The sequence below is a fragment of the Euprymna scolopes genome, chromosome 6 (assembly GCF_053919585.1).
Source record: "Euprymna scolopes isolate OS-2025 chromosome 6, ASM5391958v1, whole genome shotgun sequence".
In the NCBI taxonomy this organism is placed as follows: Eukaryota; Metazoa; Mollusca; class Cephalopoda; order Sepiida; family Sepiolidae; genus Euprymna; species Euprymna scolopes.
Window position 1 is genome coordinate 140872293 of NC_136487.1, and position 26047 is coordinate 140898339.

Genomic DNA, 26047 nt, shown 5'->3' on the forward strand with positions numbered 1-26047 from the left:
ATCCTCTGAAATTAGAAGGTTTTTCGGATTCAGACTGGGCAAACGACGAAGATCGCAAGAGTGTATCTGGATATTGTTTCAGACTCTCAGAAAATGGGCCTATTATTTCATGGAAATCTAAAAAGCAACAGATTGTATCTCTCTCTACGTGTGAAGCAGAATTTATCACGATCACACACACGACCCAGGAAGCACTCTACCTTAAAAATATCCTGAAGACTATTTTAGAGCCAGAATTGATTACAAGCCCCGTAGTAATCAATTGTGATAATCAAGCCAGTATAGTCTTAGCACAGAACACGATAATCAACCAAAGATCTAAGCATATAGATATAAAATACCATTTCATAAAAAACGAGATAAAAAAAGGAATCCATTATTTTGAATTACATATCATCAGAACAAAATATCGCTGATGTATTTACGAAACCGGCGACAAGGATAAAGCTACAACGTTTTTTCTCAAAACTTGTTGGTGAATTCGACTGAATAATTTTTTTTTTCTTTCACTGCCCTGTATGTATATAGATTTCTATATATTAAAAATACAAACCAGCGAAGTTCCACTTATGAGAAGGCTTTTACTTTTTTGCATGAATATCAGCGGAAACCCCTAGGGGTAATGCTCAGAGTATATAGATTTCTATATAAAAAGAAAAAATAGTCCTGGGCAAGACGTTAAACTGTATCCATTTTATTTGTATTAACACTTTAACCTACTAATGCGTAACTAATACTTTTTGCTTAAAAAAAAAAAATCTTTGTAATTTTCCTTTTTTTTTATACGAAATCTGCAAGAATTAAAATATCATATTAATATGAGTATTTTACAACCTGGCTACGCCAGCCGTTCCTGCTAGCTTGGATAAATACATTTTGCAGTTTTAACAAAATAGCTACAATAATATAAGAGCTCGTTTCTTGGCCTTTTGGTTAAGATCAAAGTGTAGTATCTGTTCTTCAGATGCTGCACTTCCATTTCTTGTTCTCTTTCGGTGGAGGAGAAATCCTTCACGACTGAGACAATTTTTATTTTTGTACCTTTTCTCCACGTTAAAAAACGACCCTGGTGTCTAACTCTGTCCCGTGGGGAGGCATAGTAAATAGGTACAATAATATAAGAGCGTCTCCATTTACGCTGAACCTCCACAGGATGCCAACATCAATATGTTACATATGAGTCATTCCCCTGTGGAATTCCCACAGGTCCCGCTAGTCCTTATTAATCCTTAACTGTGTATCAAACGGATACCAAAATACTTAGTTCGATGTATCTTATCATAACAAAAGTCCATACAAAATTTCAGCAAGATCGACCAGTAGTTTCCGAGAAAAAGTTGTAAGGACAGACAAACAGACCAGACAGACAGATATATTAAATGCAAACATCACATCTCTACCATCTATGCTAACTTGCTGTGCTTAGCCTCTTACTTTGCATTTAGGTTTCATCTCTTTTTATGAATAGCATTAATTTTCTCAATGAACATAAATGCAACTCTTACTAAGCATCAAGCTTAATTTAATGTTTTCATCGTTTTTTTTTGTTGTTGTTGTTGTTGTTTTTGTTTTTTTAATTGTGATATTTGATGCTCGAATCTTTAATAGTGTTAGAACCTACTTCTTCTCCAGGAGTGTATATGATTTGGATTTGGTGACTGCCGGTGTGATGGAGACACCACTTCCGGGAACCAAAATCGGTCCCACGTTTGCCTGTATTATGGGTGCGCAGTTTCAACGGTTGAAAAGGGGGGATCGATTCTGGTATGAAAACAATGGCGTCGGAAATTTCAGCGAAGGTAAGAAAATGCATATCTATATAATTATAAAACTCAAATGATCTTGTAACGATATATGTAACCCACTTTCCTGTTTATGACATCCGGTTCCGCATGCGCGCATGACCTGCGCACTGAAATGTTAACGTTATTATTTCGAAATTATTATTTAACATGGGAAGAGTGGGGTTTAAAATAACTTAAACGTAATACAGAAATGAACGACGTAAGAAAAAAAAGCAGACAGTGTTAACAATTGTTTATTTGGATAATTTAAACGCGAAAAAAAACAAAAGAACAATTTGGACGCTGAAATATTAACGTTATTATTTCGAAATTATTATTTAACACATAGGAAGAGTGGGGTTTTAAATAACTTAAACGTAATACAGAAATGAACGATGTAAAAAAAAAGCAGATATATCAAAATTTGAATTTAACTATAATAAGTATTATGGTATCTGTTCAGTGCACATTTACCTATAAATATGGCCAACTACTTATACTTCAGTAACTGTAATTTTTTTTTCAAAAATAATCAATTATAATAAACCGAACGACTCATAGAAATCTATCTAAATTCTTTTTTCATTTTAATATACTTTCATAGAAATGTTTCTGTTCTATAAAAAAAAAAACTATTTTCTTTACATCACAAGTGTCACGCTCAGACATGAATTCCAAAGCTAATATAACATACTGACACAACAGGTCACGGGTAGTCTAGTATATATATATATATATATATATATATATATATATATATATATATATATATATATATATATATATATATATATATATATATATTCTTCAACCACAAACTTTCACACATGGAACATTATCGCCCTAGAAAAGACATGATTCCATTTCCGTTTGACAAAAAACTGATTTTCATTTTTTTTGTTTTGTTGCAGACCATATACTAGTTGATCAGTTGATCCCAAAAGCGATACGGTTCTTCTATAATGTCTGAAAGTGACAAAATGTTCAACGAGCGAGATTAGAGATGCGCCGATGTACAACTCACGCTGTCTACCGATCCAAGTTATGAAAACAAGACTATTGCCTGCACACTCAAAATGTATCGCTGGATTGCTACGAATGACACAAACGTACCCAGGGTAATGAAAACAAAATTTCCGGCCACGGTTATGGTCTTTGGTGTGGTTTCAAGTGAGAGTCACATCATGCCACCTCACACTTTCGCAGTCGGCTTGATAGTCAACATCAGTGTACCTGGATGTGCTGAAGAGTGTGATGATTCCCTGGTGCAATCAGGTGGCGATAGTAGAACCCAGCGTCGGCGCACAAGTCCAAAGAGACCCAGGCTTGACTTCAAAAGGAGTGTTATGACTTTGTACCCTTCTCTCACTGGCATCCCTCCTCCCCCGTCCAAGTAACTTACATGTAAAATTTCAAGTGTTTAGACCTAAAATTGGCGGAAGAGTTTGGTAGAGTCTGTAAAGGTCAACTCTGTAAACTTTGACCTCTTGCCAGCCAAATTTTCATCCGAAAACTGATTAAAGCTTGCTGCATATCTGAATACCCTTTATGTAAAATTTCAAATGCTTTGACCCAAAATTGGCTTAATAGTTTGCTAGAAAGCGCAAAGGTAAAATCTTTTGAACTTTAACTCCTTGGAAGCAAAATTTTCAGAAAAAAAACACGTTATAAAAGCTTGCCGTATGTCTGAATACACTTTATGTAAAAATTCAAATGTTTAGACAAAAAATTGGCTGAGCAATTTGGTAGAGACCGCAGAGCTCAATTTTTTTGAAAACTTTTACCCCGATCATGACCCCTTACCATTTGGGGCTCAATTCAGATTATACAGTTAGATCCATGTCCAAGTAACCTACATCTAAAATGTCAAGTGTTTAGATCAAAAAATGGCGGAGGAGTTTGGTACAGTTCTCAAAGGTCAAATAGTTGAACTTTGACCCCTTAACGGCCAAATTTCTGGCCGAAAACCGATTAAATAGATTTCCCCAAATCTTAATAACGCTTCATGTCAAATCTCGAGTCTGTAAACTGAAAATTGAAGGATTTATTTAGTAGGGAGGTGTAGACACACAGACAGACACACATACACATACAGACATTTTCGTATATATATATATGTATATATATATATCATTCAAACACGGCAATGTTGGAATATATAGTTAAGTAGCAGTTTTAGTCATTTAGAACTGCTTTAAAGCTTCGCAGCTTACTCATTTTCGACCACATTTCAAACAATTATTGCAGTTTATAGATTATCTTCTCAGCTATATTTCAATTTTTGCTCAGTAAAATAAAAGTTATGGTGAATTTATTGGTGTTCAAAATCGTAAAAAAAAAACGTAAGGAGGTGAGAAACGGTTATGACTGATTTCCATAACAACCACGTCGCTTTAGCGACTATTGTTGCTACCAATTCATCGCTCTCACGAAAAGAGAAGTAACAAGTGAAACACAGAAAATGAAAGATGAAAGGGGAGGATTTTATTGAAAGTAGACGAGTGTCGTATATTGTTAAAAAAACGATACACGGGATTGAACCTAAAATCTTCCCACCAACTCCCGGTACTCTAACCGTTACGCTAACATGTCATATTGGCAAAATCGCAGTAAAAAATATTTATATACAAAAAAAGTTATGCAAAATAAAAAAAAAAGCGTTAGTCACTTATGTACTTACTCTCCTGTTTGTGAACCCACATATTTTGTTGTAACTTTTTTTCTACTGAACCAATTTTCGAAAAAAAATTTTTCAAAATGTAGCTAATGAGGTGTTCTATCCAACTATATAACTTGTTTGAAATTTGGTTGCGAACGGAATTAGTGGTGGGGGTTTGAATGTGTCTCGATTCATTCAATTTCGGACTTAAGCATATATTCAACCACTACCGTGGTTGAATGAATATTCAACCACTACCGTGGTTGAATGATTACATACGTGTTTATGGCAAAAAAATAAGACTGAAATTAAACAAAGGACAAATACAGAACAAGTGAATTTAATGGAAGCCTGGAAAAATAATGGATTACAATAGAAAAATGTTATATATATATATATATATATATATATATATATATATATATATATATATATATATATATACGAGAGGAAAATATATTGCTAATAAAAATATATACTGATGCATATAGATTTATTTTTCAATTTGACACAAGGGAATACGATAAAGTACATAGAGGTTATAAAAGCTCTTTATGCCAGGCATTTCGAAGTCTAATGCTTCTTATTAGAAAAGTGGGGTGCTAGGTAACAAAATAGGGATGCGACATTTAGCAAAATATATTTTCCTCTTGTATATATATATATATATATATATATATATATATATATATATATATATATATATATACAAAAATAAAATAAAAGTTACAATAAGTTTACTAAGGTAATCAAAATGGTAAACTTAAAATATATCATAAATATTAGAGAGTTAATATTTACAAGTAAAATAAACTCAGCCAGATGTAAAAAGCTCAATAAAACGGAAAAGGAAATAGAGCGTATAATATGAACAAATGATTAATAAAACATGTTAAAAGACATCTTGAAAAAGAGTTAAAAACATATTTAATTTTAAAAAAGGAAGCACAAGATAAGTGGATAGTCCTTAATCCGCGGAGTTTCGAAGAAATACTCTCCTTCTCATCAGAGGGCAGGAATTAACAAAATGCAGGATCGGATTTTGCATATAAAAGTATTTAATGAAAGTCAAAGATCTTACTTGGTTAAAAAAAAAGGGTGAGGTAAGGGGAACAAGAGGCAAAAGAAAAATAATAAAAAGATTTCACATGAATGGATAGTCCGATGAAGGGTAAAAATCCAAAAATGGTAAAATCCAAAATGGTCGAATTTAAAATTTCAATCCAATGGGTAAATTCCAAATGGTCCAAAATCATTTAATATTCCAAATAGTCCAAATGGTAAATTCCAAATGGTCCAAAATCATCTAATATAATAATAATAATAATAATAATAATAATAATAATAATAATAATAATAATAATATATATATATATATATATATATATATATATATATATATATATATATATATATATATATATATATATATATATTAGAGGGATCTTGCTTAGGGGGTAGACATTGGCGGTGAAAAGAGAGAGTTATCCAGGGAATTATTAAATAATTATGGTACTTTAAATATGCTAGAGTGGGATTTTAACAGGACTGGACGGTAGCGGTATGATGTACGTTTTTGGAATAGGTATTATATGTTATAGGAGTTAATAAATTCATCAATTAGGATTCAATGAAAGCTTTTTTATTATATCGAAAAGTTTCCATTTAAAGAATCCTCATATACTTCTTTGATGACCTTATGTAAAACAAGCGGGGTACCCGGCGTTTCCCGGGTATGGAGAGGTGGTGTAGGGGGGAAGAATCAAAAACAGTAGGCAGCCAGGCTGGAGAGAGGTGTTTAAAAAAAGTGGTAATGGAAGACAGGCCCGAACCTGTAACGCGAAGGAAGAAAAGAAGGTGAAAAAAAACCTAACGTCTTAGCTGATACGTCCATCGCGAAACCGGAAGTCGCTAGCGTTCGAATTAAAGGTAGTCAATCCAAAGAAAACTATGACTTGCGAAAATGTCGACGCAAAAACTGACCCCCTCGTTGTAAAAAACGGCCCGGTTGATGGTGAAGAAATTCATGTATTGGGCCAACTTTTGGATATTTGTCGTACGAGAGACGGAGCTTCGTAACGATTTGCAAGGAGCAAGGAGCAAGGGTTTGTCGCGTGTGCTGAAAGTTTTTGGCAGGCATACAAAGACACATGTACACATACACACACACACATTTTGCCTTTTATATTATAGAAGATGTATACTTGTAAGATGTATATTTCTCATGAAATCGTCAAAATTATTATAAATAATAAAACTAATGAAGACATATTATCGCCTACAGAACATATATACTGTAAATTTACATCCCACTTAACACAAAACGTCAATCTACCATCATGGCTTGTTTAATAAATATTCAGGCAAATTTTTATATTTACTTTTGCACAAATGAAACAAGCACAAAATGATGTTGCTTTTGTTTGTTTTTTAAGACATAATACTGAAAGGGGTGAGAGAATGGGTTATAAATCTCATTTACAGATTTAACATTGATTCGCAGCGTTTAATTTCTTTTATTTATTGGTCATTTATCGAGAGACAACTTGTCTATTCTTTTTGCAAACATTTAGCATCTATTCGCTAAATGATTATATGCCCCCAACCTCGGGAGTTCGCTTGATTATTAGAAGTTTTTAAATACTCTGGAAGGATTTTTTTTTAATTTTGTTGGCACCAGCTGTCTCTTCTTATTATTATTATTCTTATTCTTCTTCTTATTATTATTATTATTATTATTATTATTATTATTATTATTAATTATATTATTATTATTATTATTATTATTATTATTATTATTATTATTATTATTATTATTATTATTTGCATCTCATTTTGGTTTTTTGGGTTTTCTTTACAGCAAGGCAAATCAATTTAATAATCCACCATATTTTTATAATTAAAATAAAATCAAAACTTCATTCATAGAAGGAAGGGACATAATAGTTAACAATGTCCATGCTTTACCCATGTTAAAAATGTTACTCTAAATAATAACATTGTTATTTAGAAATTCGTTCGTAACAATGGGAGTGGGCGTTGTTAATATTATCTTTGTACTCCTCAAATTGGTGTGTACGGCTGTCACCACAGGACAAATCCTCTTCTGAGGGCAATACACAAGAAAGCCCGCAAACCGTTTGCTGAAGACATCAACAAAGCCCATAGATTACTGGAACCATGTCCTATAGTCTGATGAGACGAAATTTAATTTGTTTGGGTCTTATGGCCTCAAGCATGTGTGGCGGCGACCAGGTGAGGAGTACAAAGATAAGTGTGTCATGCCTACAGTCAAGCATGATGATGGGAATGCCATAGTCTGGGGCTGCATGAGTGCTGCAGATATGAGAGAATAACATTTCATTGAGGGAAATATGAACTCCGACATGTACTGTCAAATATTGCAGCAGAGCATGATCTCCTTCCTCCAGAAACTGGGTCGCAGAGCAATGTTCCAGCATGATATTAACCTAATACACACATCCAAGACAACCACTGATTTACTGAAGGAGCTAAGGGTAAAGGTGATGGGCTGGCCAAGCATTTCTCCAGACTTGAACCCAATAGAAGATCTTTGAGGCATCCTCAAGCAGAAGGTTGACGTGTGCAAATTCTCAAATATCCTCCAGCTCTGCGACGTCGTAATTAAAGAGTATTCCAGTGGCTACATGTGAAGCTTTGGTAAACTCCATGCTCAGAATAGTAAAGGCAGTTTTGGATAATGATGGTAGCCATACAAAATACTGAGAGTTGACATGCTGTATGTTAATATTGACAACTTTTCGTAAGAGGGGTACTCACTTTTGTTCCTAGGGATTTAGCTTTTAATAGCTATATTTTGAGTTATTTTGAAGGGAAAATAAATTAACTCTGTTATATATGTGTTGCAGACAGACTATTTTTCATTGTGTCAAAAAATCATTTTTTTTCATTGTTGTTCCATGAAGAGATATACTCGAATATTTGAAGAAATGTGAGGGATGTACTCATTTTTGTGATACGCTATATATATATATATATATATATATATATATATATATATATCTGTGGAAATATATTTTCTTATAATATATACCAATCCTTAGTTGAGACGCTCAATGTAATTACAGACAACATATTGAATAAATGACTATATTCCAAAGTTCATGGTGCTGACCATCTTATAATTCATTCCTATAATTCAATTGACATTTACAATTCTTGACAATATCTGTTTCGTAGTGCAAAATCAATCACTTCATTATTATAACAATCAGTGAATCTGTTATGCCCTTAACTCATCAGAAGAAATAGCCGGATTGATCGCTGCTGTTCCTTCTGATGAGTTAAGGGCATAATAGGTTCACTGATTGATATAATAATTAAATGATTGATTTTGCACTACGAAACAGATACTGTATAGAATTGTAAATGTCCACTGAATCAAAAGAATAAATAAAAAGGTGGTGAACATTATTCACTTTGGATGTAGTCCTTTGTCATTTATTCACTATATATATGTGTGTGTGTGTGTGTGTGTGTGTGTGTGTGTGTGTGTGTGTGTTTTTATATAAGCATATTTATTTTTACATAAGAGGCCTCTAGTTACTGGCAGCTAGCTAATCGAACATAATCACGACCGTGTAGCAACATATGACTGCTTGTGTAAAAACAAATAAATATTATATCCTGCTCTACTTTGGTATTGAGCACTCTTGTATTAATCTCGTTACACTTCATTGGGAACCTCACCTCTGGAAAACAATAATTTCGGATTATATATATATATATATATATATATATATATATATATATATATATATATATATATATATATATATATATATATATATATATATTCGCAGGCCGAACACTCTCGGCGTAAGTACTGAAAATATTTGCATAAAATTTTACGTACATACATAAAATAATAATTATATATATATTTCTCTTTCTGTCTCACGAAATTTCAATTTTCTCGACAGGGCAACTGGATGCAATTAGGAAAGTGAGCCTGGCGAAGATAATCTGTGAAAATACCAACCTAACCACAATCCAACGAAATGTATTTTTGCCCGAGTCAGTTACGTAAGTATTGGCTTCTCTCATCACAGAACTTTCCAAAACCGAATTAACCGATCGCACATAATGCAGCAAACAATGCAATATCTGCTATTGTAATTATCAAGATCGTTGATTTGGTTAGTCGAAAAATTATCACTGATTTCAGGAGTAAACACTCCATCTTAAACCCATTCATCAAGCATTTTTCTTTCTGGTCAACATAGTCTCCGACCTTCTTCGTGCGTCCGCAAAGGCCCGTATCATAATGGACAAACTGTGAAGTGTAATCAGTTCATAGTGACAGTCTTCTGGAAATTGAAGGTTCAATCCTCAGTGTGAATATCATTATTATTGCGAGATTTCAACTGTTAGCCATGGAAGGAAACCCGCTAGATACCTATTACGTTGCGCTATTAACGCCAATCATAGCTTTTCATCTTTTAACTTTAAATTAAATTAAATTCATTAAATCCTGCACAAACTAATCTGCAAGATTTCTCCAGCAGTAATTTCGTCATATTCCCTCAAACATCTATACGATCTGAATATCCCAAGCTTACTGATGTATATAATACTACTTGGATTTATAGATTTTTTCTAAGTTTCAACAAAATTCATTGATTGGATCTTGTTACTGTCTAAATACACCCTCATATGTGAACTTTAATGTAAAGATCCTTTTTTAATCCATATATATATATATATATATATATATATATAATTATTTTTTACGATAATAATTAAATACCTACGGACACTAGTGTTTCATCCTTTCGAGATTCTTCAGTGCAGGGTGTCACGATTAACACCAGCCGAACGATTCGAACGCCGCAACACGAGACATCTCTGGCTCGATTAGCGAAGACCGTATCCATTCGGCTACCATTAACGGCGTGAAATAGCGTTGAATTTTAAACATTTTAATTTTTTTAATGTTCATTACGTCAGTCAGAGAGTGATCTAATCGTTATACGATGATCTATGCATAAGAGCTAAATTGATATATATATATATATATATATATATATATATATATATATATATATACATATAATATAATATAATTATGAGATGACTGACCAATTGTAATGATTAAAATGAACAACCACAGCGAGAATTAGAGTGCAGCCTACTAAAACCTGATAAAAACAGCTGGTGAATTTCAAAAATGCAATTTAGACGTGATGGCACTTTAGAAGAATGATATGCAATAAAATTCTGTTTTAAACTTGGAAAAAATGCCACTGAAACGTATGGAATGCTTCAGGCTGCTTTTAGATCATCTTGCATGAATCATATTATATATATATATATATATATATATATACATATATATATATATATATATATATATATATAAATGAAATGTCTGGTCTGTTCAGCTTAACTAAACTAGAAAACTGCAAATCCGTTTTTCGTTATATTTTTCAAGAATGATTGTATCTAACCCAACTGTGTTTTTAAACATTAAAAAGTAAAAAATATTACCATATTAAAAAAAACTTTTTTCGACATCGTTACTTTCCGTTCCGATTTCAGCCGAGGCTACGTACCGGAAATACTTCCGGTTTATATTGAATCTGCTTTCATTATTCAGATTTAGTGACTTTTCATATCGATAATTATATGATTTATCCAGTTTGTTTGGTTTTTATAGAACAAATTGCATTAATTTTTTTTTTCTTTCCTGCCTTTTCTTTACGTGTTCCTCCCCGGCATAACAAAAAACTTATTAAAAATAAAATTACTCGCCGAGATTCGTCAGTTTTGTTTGTTGTTTAAATACTTGAAAAAAAAGTACGCAAAATAAAGTTTGTTTCACTTTTTCTAAACTATAAAAAATACTTTAACAAGAAAGTTGCTGGTTAATTTTTACGACTTGCCCCAGCGTATTATAAACACAGTAACCTCTCCATGTTAAAAACTGTTTTCGGATTAAACACCCCTCAAACCTCGAAAATCGTTCTTAACATGGGGATGTTGGGTGGGGGATATTCCGAAAGCCATTTTTAACATGGAGAGGTTGGGGTGTTTATAATACGCTGGCGCAAGTCGTAAAAATTAACGAATTTGCTATTATTTATTACAAAAATAGCTTAAAATTTATTTATTTGACAAAAAAATGACATTTTCTACAAACATTTAATAAGAAATGCAAATGAACGATAGGTTTTGGGGTTTTTTGGGAGGGGGGTTCTGTTAATGTTTTGTTTCTACATTTAAAATTTCAAGTTATAATTTCTTTCACATATCTTTGTTATTATTACATCAGCAACGCTCTGCTTTATCCGGCTGTTGACGTCATGTTTTACAATATCTTTTTGTTTATTAAATTGTTAGGTAAAAGTACAGATAACCCGGTCGGTTTCTAATGCGTGGAAACTCTAGCTCCGGAAAAAAGGTACTCTGGATAGTCACAAGAATAAAATTTGCCTCAGTCTCGAAGGATTTCTCCTCTGCTGATCGAGGAAAAACACGGTGAAGTGTAGTTCACTCTCTGTTTCTCTCCTCTCTCTCTCTCTCTCTCTCTCTCTCTCTCTCTCTCTCTCTCTCTCTCTCTCTCTTCCTTTTTTAATATCTCTCTCCATTCATTTCTCCCTCTCTCTCAATCTATCACCCTATCAATCTCTCTTTGAGCCCCTTTCTCTCCCTAACTCCCCTCTCTGTCTGTCTGTCTGTCTGTCTGTCTCTCTCCTCTCCTCTCCTTTCCTCTGTCTCGCTCCCTCTCTCTTTCTAACTCTTCCCTCTCTCTTTCTATCTCTCAATCCCTCTATCTTTCTCTATCGCCTTCTCTTTCTCTATTTCTCTCTCGCTTTCTCTTTTCTATCTATATATCTTCCTCTCTATCTGTCCATCTCTTATCCCTCATCCTATTTTAGTCTCCTAAATTAATTACAGTGAATAAGGTATTGTCAAAACATGGATAAATCCTATTTTAGTCACCTAATTTACTTACTGTGAGAATAGAAGCTATTTGGAAATTACTGCTATCTTGAACAGCACCAGGAGTAACTGGTAAAACCTTTCTAATTAAACTGATTTTGGCAGCCATTCGGTAACAAAATGGCATAGCCTCAGCTCTTGCTGCATGTGGAATACCTGTGCCCTCGCTACCAAGTAGAAGAACTACTTATTCTACTTTGAAACTACTATTAAACACTCAATTTTTTAATAATCTCATGTTACATCTCCAAAACATCCAGTATCGGGAAAATATTGCAGAAATTCAAACTTATTGTTTGGGATGAATGCACAACGGTATGCAAAAAAAATCACTTGAGGCTCTTGGTCGATCCTTGAAGATTTGCGTGGTAATGTCAGACCATTTGGGAATGCAGTAATATTGCCTGCAGGAGATTTCAAACAAATGTTACCTGTAATTCCTCAATCAACACTATCATATGAAATAAATGCTTGCCTCAAATACTCTACTTTTCGTGCCATGTGAAGACATTGAACTTAACTCAAAATATGCATATTCAGTTGCAGACTACTCGATCCACACAGAAATCTTTGCATCACTTGTGGGAAATTGGGTACAGAAAAATGCCGACTGATTTGAGTTAAGGGCGAAATTCTTTGACTCTTAATTTCTGTAATTTTATTACATCAAAAGAAGAGTTGGTTAAAAAGGTTTTTCCAGCTATTCAAATTAATTATACAAATTCCACTTGACTGAGTGAACGAGCTATTCTTGCAGTTCAATACAAAGATGTCCATGAACTTAACGCTATTATTCAACGTAAAATTCCAAGTGAGGTAGTTAAATAAAAATCCATCGACACTCTTATGTAAGCAGATGAAGTGGTTAATTATATAACAGCTAGATTGGTTAGGGATGACACCGCATGTACTGAAACTGAAAATTGACGTACTAATTATCATGTTGTGAAATATAAACCAATCCAAGCTTTGCAATGGCACATGGCTTGCAGTGAAAAAACAATCTTAACAGGAACTTTCACAGGTGAATATATCTTCATTCCACGCATTCCTATAATTACACCGGATACACCATTACACTTTAGGAAATTGCACTTTCCAATTTTATTGCCATTTGCAATAACCATCAACAAAGCTCAGGGAACAATCTTTACAATTGTGTGGCCTAGAGCTATACACTGACTGTTTTTTCACGTGGATAATTTATGTTACGTGTTCAAGAGTCACCAAACCAAAAAAATCTCTATATCAGCTAAGAAAATGGAACAACAAAAACTGTTTATTTATTTTCTATTATTTATTGTCAATTTTAAAATTATTTATGTATCGCTATCCAAAGTTACATGGCTAAAGTCCAGGGAGGGATTCCTCGTTGAGTGATAAAAATTTTATTGATTGATTGATTGATTGATTGATTGATTGATTGATTTATTGATTGATTCCTACCCTAGAGTAAAGTTTATCCTGTGAACACAGTTGTTCGCTATTTCTCTCCGACAGTTTAATGAATGTTGGGGTTCTTTAAAGAATAGGATAGCGACTCTCTCATTCAGGCATAATCTACATTGATCGTACATGTACTTGCTTGTCTTATTATTTTCCATTCGACTATTGGCGAATGTCCACTTTGAGTTCCCAGTATTGGTTTGCTAGTGTTGATTTCATTCGGTGCTTTTGTTATTGAATCTGCTTTTATAGTCATAATATCTGGTTTTGAAATCTAAGGAAGTTATACCTACGTAATATTTCTTGTTATTTGGGATTTCTTTGGCAAATATTGTGGCCTGGTAAACTATGCTTTTGGTTAGACTTTTATTTTGAAGTGGGCAGAGTGTGCGGGATCTACAGTTGCATTTATCTTGTTAATTGTTAGTATTTTTATCTTTATTTCTATTAGGGTTGCTGTTTGGGTTTTATTATTATTATTATTATTATTATTATTATTATTATTATTATTATTATTATTTCTAATAGTTACATTTTTGTTCTTTGTGTTAGTTTTATTTTTGTCATGTTGTTCACGTTTTTATTATTTATTTTGATATTATTGCTTTCATTGTTCTTATTTAATATTTTGTTATTACATGCTTTAATTATCCTCTCTAGATTTTCTTAGCAGCTGTAGGATGACTTTGAGTTATTTTTATAGGTGATTTTGTGTATGGAGACTGATTACGGGAAAGTGCTATTCGATGAGGTTTAGAAATTTCTTGCCAAGTTTTGTTTTTAACATTTGATTGTATGGCGGCGTATACCAGATTATATTTCTTTTTCTTCTATTTTTAATTTTGTTATAATTATTGGTATTTTGTTGCTTATATTTAATATCAATATCTTTGTACCCACTATTTTTACAGCTGTGTCGAAGATGTTGATTGACCTGTTAAATATATTTTCATCACTGCTGAGTCGACTAGGAATTTGTTTTCTAGTTGATGAGGGTGATTTGACTTAGCGTTATTTTTTATGTATTTTTGTCTAAATTTAATGTGACATCCAGGAAATTTGTTATTTTTATGTTAGCTAGTACGTCTACTTTTAGGCCTAATTTTTTCATTTCCTTGATTTTCTTAAAGTTTTCCCCCTTGACTTTATCAGAATCTTTTATTATAGCTAATCCATCATCTCTATATGCTTGTGAGGGTATATATTCTAAATGATAATTTTCATAATTTTAACTTCTTTCGTATATTGATGCTCTATCTTGAATATTGAGCATTTTTGTCTGAATAGGATTTTCCTATAAATATTGGTATATATCGCCATTTTAAAATTTTAAATTCTGGAGCAGAGAATCAGTAAGTAGAAGTTTGTTTATTGTTTTTCATGGTAGTATTTTGAAATGTCGAAACGGTGCGTTGGTCACGCGCTATTCACGTTAGGGGTGTGTGTTTCTTTGATAGAAGCATTAATCGAGTTTAAATAAAATAAAATACGTATAGGACACTTTTGAAGCCAAAACAACGCATTATTATGAAAATAAACAGATATTTATTTTTGTTTTAAATTTATAAATATATTTCCAAGTCAAAGCTTCATCCTCAGTATTTTTTTTTTTTTTGCTATGTTGTTGTTGGGGCACAGAATCAGTAAATAGGTCCGTTTGTTGTTTTTCACGGCAGTACTTTGAAATGTAGGAACGGTATGTAATGCATGCATATTCGTTGTTGTTCGACCTTCACCTGACCAATTCCATTTCTTTATAATTTTATACTATTTTATATTTGTTCTCTCATATTTCTTTGTATTTTTATCCCCTTATTCTTTTTTTTTTTTTTTTTTTTTTTGCATGGGGAAGCCACTCGGGATAAGGGTCATTGTGTGTACAATAATCAATGGGATAATATCGTAGTAATAGTTGGTATTGGAGATTTGATAAAGTGTCTTACTTAAGGGGGCGATTAATCTGGAATTTGTTTACGTTGGACTTGAAGACATCCAAGTTGTAGTCAGGTGGGAAACAGGCAAACGGAAGAGAATTACACAAGCGTGCACTTCTCAGAAAGAAGCTTTGTTCATGGAATCTACGTTTTGATTTAGGCACAGATAAAGAGTGGGGGAAATTACTGACAGTGGTTTTAGCTAGACGGGTGTTTATTGTGAAAGATTGGCGAGAGGGAACCAGAGACTGGAGCTCGAACGAGCACCCGCTATGGAAATAACGATAAAACAAAGACAGCTTCGCAACGTCTCTTCTGTGGGAGAGAGGTTGCAGGGAAGTTTGTTTACTCTTTATCTTATTCTATCTCATTCATTTATAATTTTCATATTTTATCCTTTATAATTTATCCCCTTACCTTTATTATCTTATTATATTATTTCTAATAATTTCTTCATTTAAATACTAAATTGTAATTCCAATACTCCAACAATATATACGAATCTAACATAAATCCCTATTTCAAGTAAACCCCTTCCATAGTTATAACCCATTAATGATAAAGTAAACATCCTCTTTCAAACACTTATCCTATATTCCTCCCGATAGTTTAGACACGCATATGCACGCATAAATTAAACCCACCATGGCATATGTGCTATACACTTACCTTCATTATATAATAAAAGCAATATTCCTCCTATATCACAGAGATCACTTTAGTTTTCTCCTTCCCTCCCCAAACAGTCTCAATATTTTATCTCTCACTGCACAAGTATTTCGCTCCTAATATAGTTATCGCTAGGCATCGCATCCCTATTATGTTACCTAGCATCTTCTCTCCTCTTTTGATGAGAAGCATTAGGCTTCTAAATACCATGGTATAAAGAGCTTTACTTATCCTACACCCCTAATTGATGTATCATCTTTCTTGAATAAACGAATATATATATATATATATATATATATATATATATATATATATATATATATATATATATATATATATATATAAAAATGTAAGTGTTGGTTCGTTCGGAATTAATTGTCTAAAAAACCACTGGACGGATGGCTTCCACGTTTTGGTATAACATGTTTACTATATCCATGTGTGTTTTTATATATTTCTTTTTAATTATAACATTATACTTAATTTTTCTATGATAAATAGGTGGATTTCTTTGTACCGAGAGGCCATTTTTTTATTTAGGGACAATTATTTATTACCGCTTCCTGTCACGTGACCAGTGTTACAATTTGGCGGTTTTCCTGCTATATCTGGAGATTTCGTTTACAATCTAGCGGGAAATTCTAGAAAATCTGGAGGTATTTGGCACCCACACACCCGCATTAGATTATTAAAAAATATTTGCCTTTGGTAACAATTATTTATTGATTATTTGTTTTGTTTTTCACCTTTTTTTCGACTAACCATTCTTAAATCTCACTATAAAATCGATTTTTCCACTAGCGATTTTCTGGACATTTCTTTCTCCTGATCTCGCGGGGTTTTTTTTTAAATCTCAGTTGACAACATTGCGTCACTAAAAAAAACACTACAGGCTTAATATAAACAGAATGTGTTTACAATATCGGTAAATTTTCAATGGGTTTAATTACATGATTTATTGATAATGTAACCATGTGATTGAACTTTAATTTAAATTAACCACTCGTGGTCGCTAAATGAATGCCGACGCTCAAAGTGTATACACATTTTGACTCCTCCCTTTACTTAAAAATTCACCAAAAATCAGGAAATTAACGAATTTTAATGAAAATTGCAGTATTTTTCAAATAATGATCGCAGAATATAATGAACTAATTATTTTTACTTAACTCTTAGTGAAAATGTCTTATTTTGTTTTAAAAAAATACCTTTACTAAAGTTATGGTTTTCAGTAGTAAATAAAAAACGCAAGAATTTATTTTTGCTTCTTTTAAAGCATCGTAATTTGTAACAATAAAAAATAATTTTTACAGTAACATTACGAAAAAAGCCCCTAAAGTCCGTAATTCTCGCATACTATTCAGGAAATTAAAGATTCAATTAGATTCCTATTTCAGTCACCTAAATTATTTAGGGTGAAATGAGTTTAGGAATTTATAGCCAAACCTAAATTTTTTTTTTTTGGTAAATATCCAGATACGCTACTACAGAACACCGACCACTCTAATTTGTTTGGGGGGGTGATGTTGGGGCGCGCGCGCCAACATCACATACGCCCCCCCCCCCGCCCGCGCCCCCAATGTACAAAGTAAAATCTTCGGAAAATGTTAAATGGTGTTCTAATTGGTAAATGTCGGTGCGTTACTTACGGAAATTTTGAAAATTCGATGTTCCAGGTAAAAAAAAAACAGATAAATTACCCCCCCCCTACTCCAACTTGATGTGCTTTTCTTTTCTTATTTTATTTCTTTTTCAGCTAATTTTAAATTTTCCACCCAAAAAGCGCTATAATGTATTTTTGAAAATTAGAAAATTCTATGTCCTGGAAAAAAAAAATCCCCTCCCCCCAACGTAGTTTGCTTGGTGAAGCCGTCGTTTATGCTACAGCGTGCATGCGCGTAGCATAAATGGAAGCTGCAAAATGGTGGGAAGAAGTTCGTGGGTTCAGGGGTAAATACCATGCAAACGGTAAATTTGCCCCAAGTTTGACTATCAGATTCGTTGTCAGCGACCTCAATTACCTATAAAAAAAAAACAAATTAGAGTGGTCGGTGTTCTGTAGTAGCGTATCTGGATATTTACCTTTTTTTCTTGCTTAAAAAAATAGCATTAATACAGTAAGTTAGGTAAACTGACTTTTTCGTTTAAAAATGGAATTATTTCCCTTTCGTTATTAACTTTTTTTTTTTTTTAATAAATATTTTGTGTTTTATATACATAAAGTACAATTGTTGAATGTTACTGTTTTGATTATATTCGTTTGGGGGGGCACTATTAAAAAATTAAGAAAGATTAAAACGAAGTGAAATTTAAGTTTCCGTTCCATTTTTACAACAACCGTAAAACAGTGCATACTCAGCAAGTTTTATCGTAATTTATAAGCATATTGAAACACTAAATCAACATTTTATTTATTTTTTGCATAATTAATGATGGAAGTATTTTTCTGTTTATTTTCTTAACATCTGTTAAAAAAAATAAATAATTTGTACATTCTCTTGAAAAAAAGAATCAAACTTTTCTCTACTTTCACATGTGTTCCATTTTAACAAACTGAGCCACAGCAACGCGTGGCCGGGCACAGCTAGTATATATATATATATATATATATATATATATATATATATATATATATATACGTTTCATTTTTTATTACCGTATCTTTCTGTTAAGTTACATTGTTGTTTCAGCTACTTGGCCGTTTTTTGGCCGTCTGTAGCATCCTCAGACTTTTACAGAAATGTTCGCTATTTTGGGATGAGTGTGTGTGTGTGTGTGTGTGTGTGTGTGTGTGTGTGTGTGTGTGTGTGTGTGTGTGTGTGTGTGTGTGTGTGTGTCTACTCACTCATCCCAAAATAGCGAACATTTCTGTAAAAGTCTGAGGATGCTACAGACGGCCAAAAAACGGCCAAGTAGCTGAAACAATAATGTAACTTAACAGAAAGATACGGTAATAAAAAATAAAACGCATATTTTCTCTACAACGGTATTGAGCACTTTCTTCAGTTTTTATTAATTACCGTTTCCACTATATATATATATATATATATATATATATATATATATATATATATATATATATATATATATATATATATATATATTCAAGCACATCTGAGTGAACACGGCGGAGTTATTCTTTTTTGTTCAACCATATTCTTCTCAAGCACTTTCTATCGATGCATCCGATTATCACCAGGAGCGATTGTTGTTGTTGTTGTTGTTGTTGTTGTTGTTGTTGTTGTTGTTGTTGTTGTTGTTTTTATCGTTTTCTTTTCCTTTGATGCTTGGTGCATTTATTTTATTTTTTATGTATTTATTATTATTTTGTTATAAAGGTGGGTGTAGGATGGTTATGGGCGAATTATTTATTTTTAATTTATTAATTTAATTAATCCGATAATTTAATTGAACCGATAGAAAGCTCTTGAGAAGAATATGGCTGAACAACAACTGTTGGGCGCCATTTTATAAAATATGCCAACTGAAATAAAAAAAGAAATTGCTCAGCGAATGGAAAAGATTTCCAGAAAAATCGGAAAAAAAAATTAACTCTGCCGTGTTCAATCAGACGCGCTTGAATAATGACTTGCTACCAAGATATATATATATATATATATATATATATATATATATATATATATATATATATATATATATATATAGTTACTAGAATCTGTATCTACTGACCCATTCATGTATTTCACTATTTGCAATCTTAATATATTTTTCAATCCAATACAGAAACCCAAGAGTAAATTGCAAAGACCTCAAGAATTTTGATTCCTGCTCTTGGATGGCAACTTCCAGCTGGGGTGAATACTCGTTGTGGACGCAGTGCATCGGCGGTGTCCGCGTGCGATTCCGTAACTGCCTATTAGATACAGATGCGCCGTGTACATGTGTCGGCAGTCCCATCGACTTGGAGAGGTGTCCCTCCGAAATGGGTGTTTCTAATCTATTATCTGGAGAAAAATTTAAACGCGTCGAAACCTTTTTGCTTCAGGCGGCTTCGGTAAGAAATAAAAGCGTAAAGGAAAAACCATCTGTGCTAGAGCTAAATGCTATTTTGAAATACGCAGTGTCGTTGTAAATAGAACATCAAATTATATATATATATAGAACATCAAATTATATATATATATATATATATATATATATATATATATATATATATATATATATATATATATATATATATATATACAGGGTGTCCAAAAAGTCACTAAAGGGTAAATTTTTGTCATTTTGCCATTAATGGTTATTTTAACTTTAACAATTTCAGATTATTTTTTCACTATTTCAGATATTTTTCCTATTTATCGAGGAAATTAATTATGGATAAGTATAATATTGAATAACGTATACAAGTCGTGAAATTGTTTTACCAAAATCAGGAGTCAATTTGGCGACAACATTATCTCCCTCTATGGCAATGTCAAATGGCCATCACGTCCCCCAGACTTGACTAGCCCCGACTTTTTCTTGTGAGGATATCTTAAAGAAAGATCATATGTTAACAAAACCTGCAAGAACTGAAGGAAAACATCAGGAAGGAAATAAGGGAATTAAATCGCAATCCAGAGATTCTGCAATCTATCATGAATAATTTTTGGAAAGAGCACAAATATGCGAAGCTAAAAATGCGCAACGTTTAGAAGACATTATTTTTCATTAATAAAGATTGCTCGAATTTTGCAGCTTTCTTAAATTTCTCAATGTCTTAGTAAGATTGTGTTAAAATTACAGAAAGATATCATCAAAATTTACGTTCAAAATCCTTCAGTGACTTATTGGACATTCTGGACATATATATATATATATATATATATATATATATATATATATATATATATATATATATATATATAGTCATCCACATACAGTACTGTTTCGTTGTATCACAACTCATCAGTGCAGCTAGACTAGCACCTTTCCCCAGCCGTGGATTGAGCCTACAATCCTCGTGTTGACAGTAGGCAGCTCTATGTAGTATACATATATCATTAATTGTCATTACAAAACCAAAAGATGTATTTCTTTCACACTCATAAGATTTTATACATTACTATGACGTATGTCTTACACGTGTTTCGTTGAATAGCGGGAGACCACTAAAAGTCTCCTCAAAGACAAATGTATGTTCCTCGAAAATCTGTTGGAAAGTTTTTTTTATATATGGAATGACAAGGAATTTGGAAAAAAAAATAGAAAAGTTAATAGAGATACGTAAAGTCTGCAACGACATAAATTTAAAAAAAAAAACATTTACTTACTATAGTGTTTATAGGCACACACACACACATCTAAGACAAAATAATTTAAGACAAAATAGACAAAGAAAAATGTCTTGTGTCATCATATTGCGTTTCAAAACGAAATTATATATAAATATATATTCTCTCTTTCTATCTCTTTCTCTCTCTCAATATATATAGAGAGAGAGTAAGAGAGAAGGAGAGAGATTATGTGATTATATGAAAATTATATTTCGAATAGTAACAACTATTATATTCAATGAAGCTGTATTCTCACTAACAGAGCATTATGTCATTAATTTTCATTCGAAATACCAATTTTTTAAATCGATTCACACTCTACATTTTTATTTGTTTTACTTTATTCTTCTAATTTATTTAGACAAAAATAAGGGGGTGGGGGTGAAAATGTATATTTACCTCTGAACAGTTGTTTAGCGATATGAGGAAAATATATTTCGTTATTCAAAGAAACACGAGTAGGACGTGATGTAATGAAAATTAAGCGTCTGTTCCAGAAAAAAAGTATAAAACAAAAAATATAAAATTTATAAGTGTGAGGGTATATATATATATATATATATATATATATATATATATATATATATATATATATATATATATATATATATATATATACAGTGGGGAAAATAAGTGTTGGACACATCCCATTATTCTTTATTTAACACATTTTTTTATGCAGCGAATGACGCGAAAATTTAACAAGAAATAGTTACTAATTTAACAATAACAAATAACTTTAGAAATTGGAACCTTCGTAATATATGTACGTAATATTTCAGATATACTTAATTACATTATTTATTAGTTCATCAAATGTTCAAACAAAAAATATATTATAAAATAGCAATAAATTAAATAGCAAATTTATTCAAATAAAAAAAAAATGCTACGGATAAATAACCCTTCGAATTCTATGTTTATATTATTGTTTTCAATATAAAAAAAAAAGTAAAACGGTTTATTTATTTAGCATACATATTTATTTATACAGATATGTCTGGTTACATATGTGCATACATGTTTCAGCTAAAACCTAAGACAGGCTGAAGCTTTATCATCTCAAATATTTCATGAAAAACTGAATATGAAATTGAAAGAAGATCACATATCTAAGCAGGGAATGTCATATGAACAGTATTTCACCGGCCATGCAAGAAAATCTTTTTCCATGTAAAAGTTGTTATTTTTTATGTTTTTTTTTATTTTTTTTTATTGGGTTGGAATATTTTTATTACTTCACGTTTCGAATCAAAAAGAAGGAAACTTTCCATTGACGCCAGTTCTAATATAACTCCACCATCTTGCTGATCTTTCTATCAACATGAATGGTAAAGTTGAAGGTCAAATAAAAGGATGCTTTTTTATTATTTGTTGTTTTATTCTTTGTTTTTATTTGTAATTGTGTGCATGTTTTTTTGTGTTTTGTTTTTTGATTGTCGTTTTTTTTTTTTTGTTTTTTTTTTTCAACTAAGTTAAAACACTGACTGCTTTTTTGTTTACTCGCCCTTTAATAAATAAGCTCTTAAAAGTTGGGCACCCTCTGGAAAATAAAAAAAGCTGGTCAATTGCGAGTTCGCAACTTTCTGTCGCTCGATCATTATAGAATTAACGTAAACCTTTATTAATGTTAAAATTTCCATTCCTTTAGTGGCGGTTGATGGTAGCCGAGGAGTTAATCCCCGTGTTAATGAGGTTTAAGATGGTTTTGTGGCGGGATTCGAATCATTTAACCACCAGTAGTTGTCACTTCCTATCCTGATGATTGTGAGACACTAGTATCTTTAGATACAAAAGATAATTGTTTATAATAAATATATATATATATATATATAATATAAAGCTCTGTGTGTGTGTGTGTGTGTGTGTGTGGTCACGAATAGGCTCCTATATGGTTGACTATTAAAAAAAAAACTGATTACATATAATGATAGAGGATTATCGAGACACAGGAATGGGTATGTTTGATCTGGCAGAACGGTGGTTCATTAAAATTGTGGGGTCTGCGTTCGCGCCTGGTCCACAAAGTATGGAAATAAAAAAAAATTTAAACAAAAAAAAAAACGTTTACAAGTGTTTTTGATATAGATGTACATAAGAATACTTTGATAAGTATGTTTTAACTTAAATAGGGATGGTATAATAAAATTATGGGGTCTGCGTTCGCGCCTGGTCTCCATAGAATGGAAATAGGCACACACTTTAATAAAGACTTTTCATATCCATCTGCGTAAGTATACTTTGATAATTATGTTTCAGTTTGAAGAAATATGGTATAATAAAATTATGGGGTATTCGTTCGTGCCTGACCTCCATAGAATGGAAATATGTCACAAAGTTTAACAAGGTTTTTTAATATAGATCCACAGAATACTGTGATAAGTGTTTCAGTATGAACAGGTATGGTATAATAAATTATGGGGTTTATCTATTTTATTTTTACTTTCATCATATTTTGCTTTGGTTTTGATACCCCCAAATTCGAAGCTATCTCTTTACAACCCTTCCTTTTCATAACCTATCATGCTTTCATAAATCAGAGTCCATTTTCTGTAGGCTGTTTTTGAACCCAGTCAATGACGGGTACTTTTGCTAGTATATATATATATATAAATGTGTGTGTGTGTGTGTGTGTGTGTGTGTGTGTGTGTGTGTGTGTGTGTGTGTGTGTGTGTGTGTGTGTGTGTGTGTGTGTGTGTGTGTGTGTGTGTGTTCTTATTTGCGTCATCAGCCTAGGAGCCGACAGGGCAGAGAATCAACGCATGACACACGACCAGCAGAAGCGCAAGAGGAGGAAGGAGAGAGCTGCCGGTTCACAGCCTGCCGATACCGCCTTCACGTGTCCAGAGTGTGGAAGAGTCTGCCGAGCACGGATTGGCCTCATCAGCCATCTCAGGACCCACAAACCCCTGACGCCGAACTGATTGATACCTTGGTCATCATCGACTTCGACGGACGAGCAAGAAGAAAGAAGAAGTCTTATTTGTAGTTTCCGAATTTTGCTTGGTTTGTATAATTCAGTAATCGTTTATATATATTAATATTATCGGCTTATTAAGAAGATATATCTTGGAGCCACGGATGCGCTTTTAAGGAAAAATACAGAAACCATATGGTATCCTTCAAAAATGAACCGGAGATGGAAACTAATAGAGAAGGTGTTAATGGTAGAAGGGGGATGGTACAAGAATCAACATTAGAAATAAAAAGAGAAATACAACTGCATTAGGTGATTGGGTCAAGAAACTTCATAGAAACAAAAAAGATTTTGAATTGAAATGGTCAATAATAGATAGAGGGAGTAAGTATAGACCTGGGAAATCACAAAGGTGCAATCTATGTTTATTGGAAGCCTTCTACATAGTGAATTCTAAAGAAGAAATATTAAATAAAAGGCTGGATGCTATACAGGGATGTCTTCACAGGAACCGGTTTTTTGCTATTACGTCTTAAATGTAGCTGATTAAAAAAACATTCTGGAATAATAAAGGTTCTTAAGCGCAAGGCCAAATTTAATATAGAGTTAAATAGCTAAGAATGATGTAGATTAGATGAAGGATCCAAATCTAGCAAGCAAATCTGTTTTCTAATATTCTACACTAGAAACACACTTTTGGAAATAAAGACCATGAATTACTGGATAAGAAATGTAGATTTATAATAAGGATTAACAAAAATTAGCAATATTGTTTCAAAACCGGGAGAACTTTCTTAGTCGAATGGGCGATGAAATAGTTGATACCGTTTCTAGATCAATAAAATAGCTTAACAATAAATTAGCAATTAAAAAAAAATAATTAGTAATTAAAGAATGGGGATTTCTAGATCTTATCGAAAAGCACTTTCCCGCAACCAACCCCTCACACAAAATTTTCAATAAAAATGCCCTTAAGTTATCCTACAGCTGCTGCGAAAATTTAGAGATGATAATTAAAGCACATAATAAGAAAATATTAAATAAAAGCAATGAAAACAACAACAAAATAAACAATAAAAAAGTGGAAACCATGACAAAAAAACTAACACAAAAAACACATATGGTAGTAATGATAGCAGTAGAAATAATAATAATAATAATAATAATAATAATAATAATAATAATAATAATAATAATAATAATAATAATAATAATAATAATAATAATAATAAACCAACTCCGGAAAATAACAACCATACTAGAAATAAAAATAAAAAATACTAATAACGACCAAGATGAATGCAACTGTAGATACCGCACACTCTGCCCACTTCAAAATAAATGTCTAATCAAAAGCATAGTTTACCAGGCAA

The 26047-nt window shown here is 32.2% G+C and overlaps 1 protein-coding gene and 1 pseudogene across 1 annotated transcript in view; both read left to right on the plus strand.

Moving 5' to 3' along the window:
* LOC145277998 (immunomodulatory peroxidase-like) overlaps positions 1-20676 on the plus strand; it is a 95252-nt gene extending 74576 nt beyond the window's left edge. The window contains exons 13-15 of the mRNA XM_080130168.1: positions 1633-1799; positions 9408-9510; positions 20223-20676. Coding sequence (XP_079986294.1) covers positions 1633-1799; positions 9408-9510; positions 20223-20571 — 619 coding nt within the window. The 3' untranslated portion in view covers positions 20572-20676. The remainder of the gene's footprint in view (positions 1-1632; positions 1800-9407; positions 9511-20222) is intronic.
* Positions 914-1046, plus strand: LOC145278467 (U2 spliceosomal RNA; annotated as a pseudogene).
* Positions 20677-26047: the final 5371 nt, after the last annotated feature.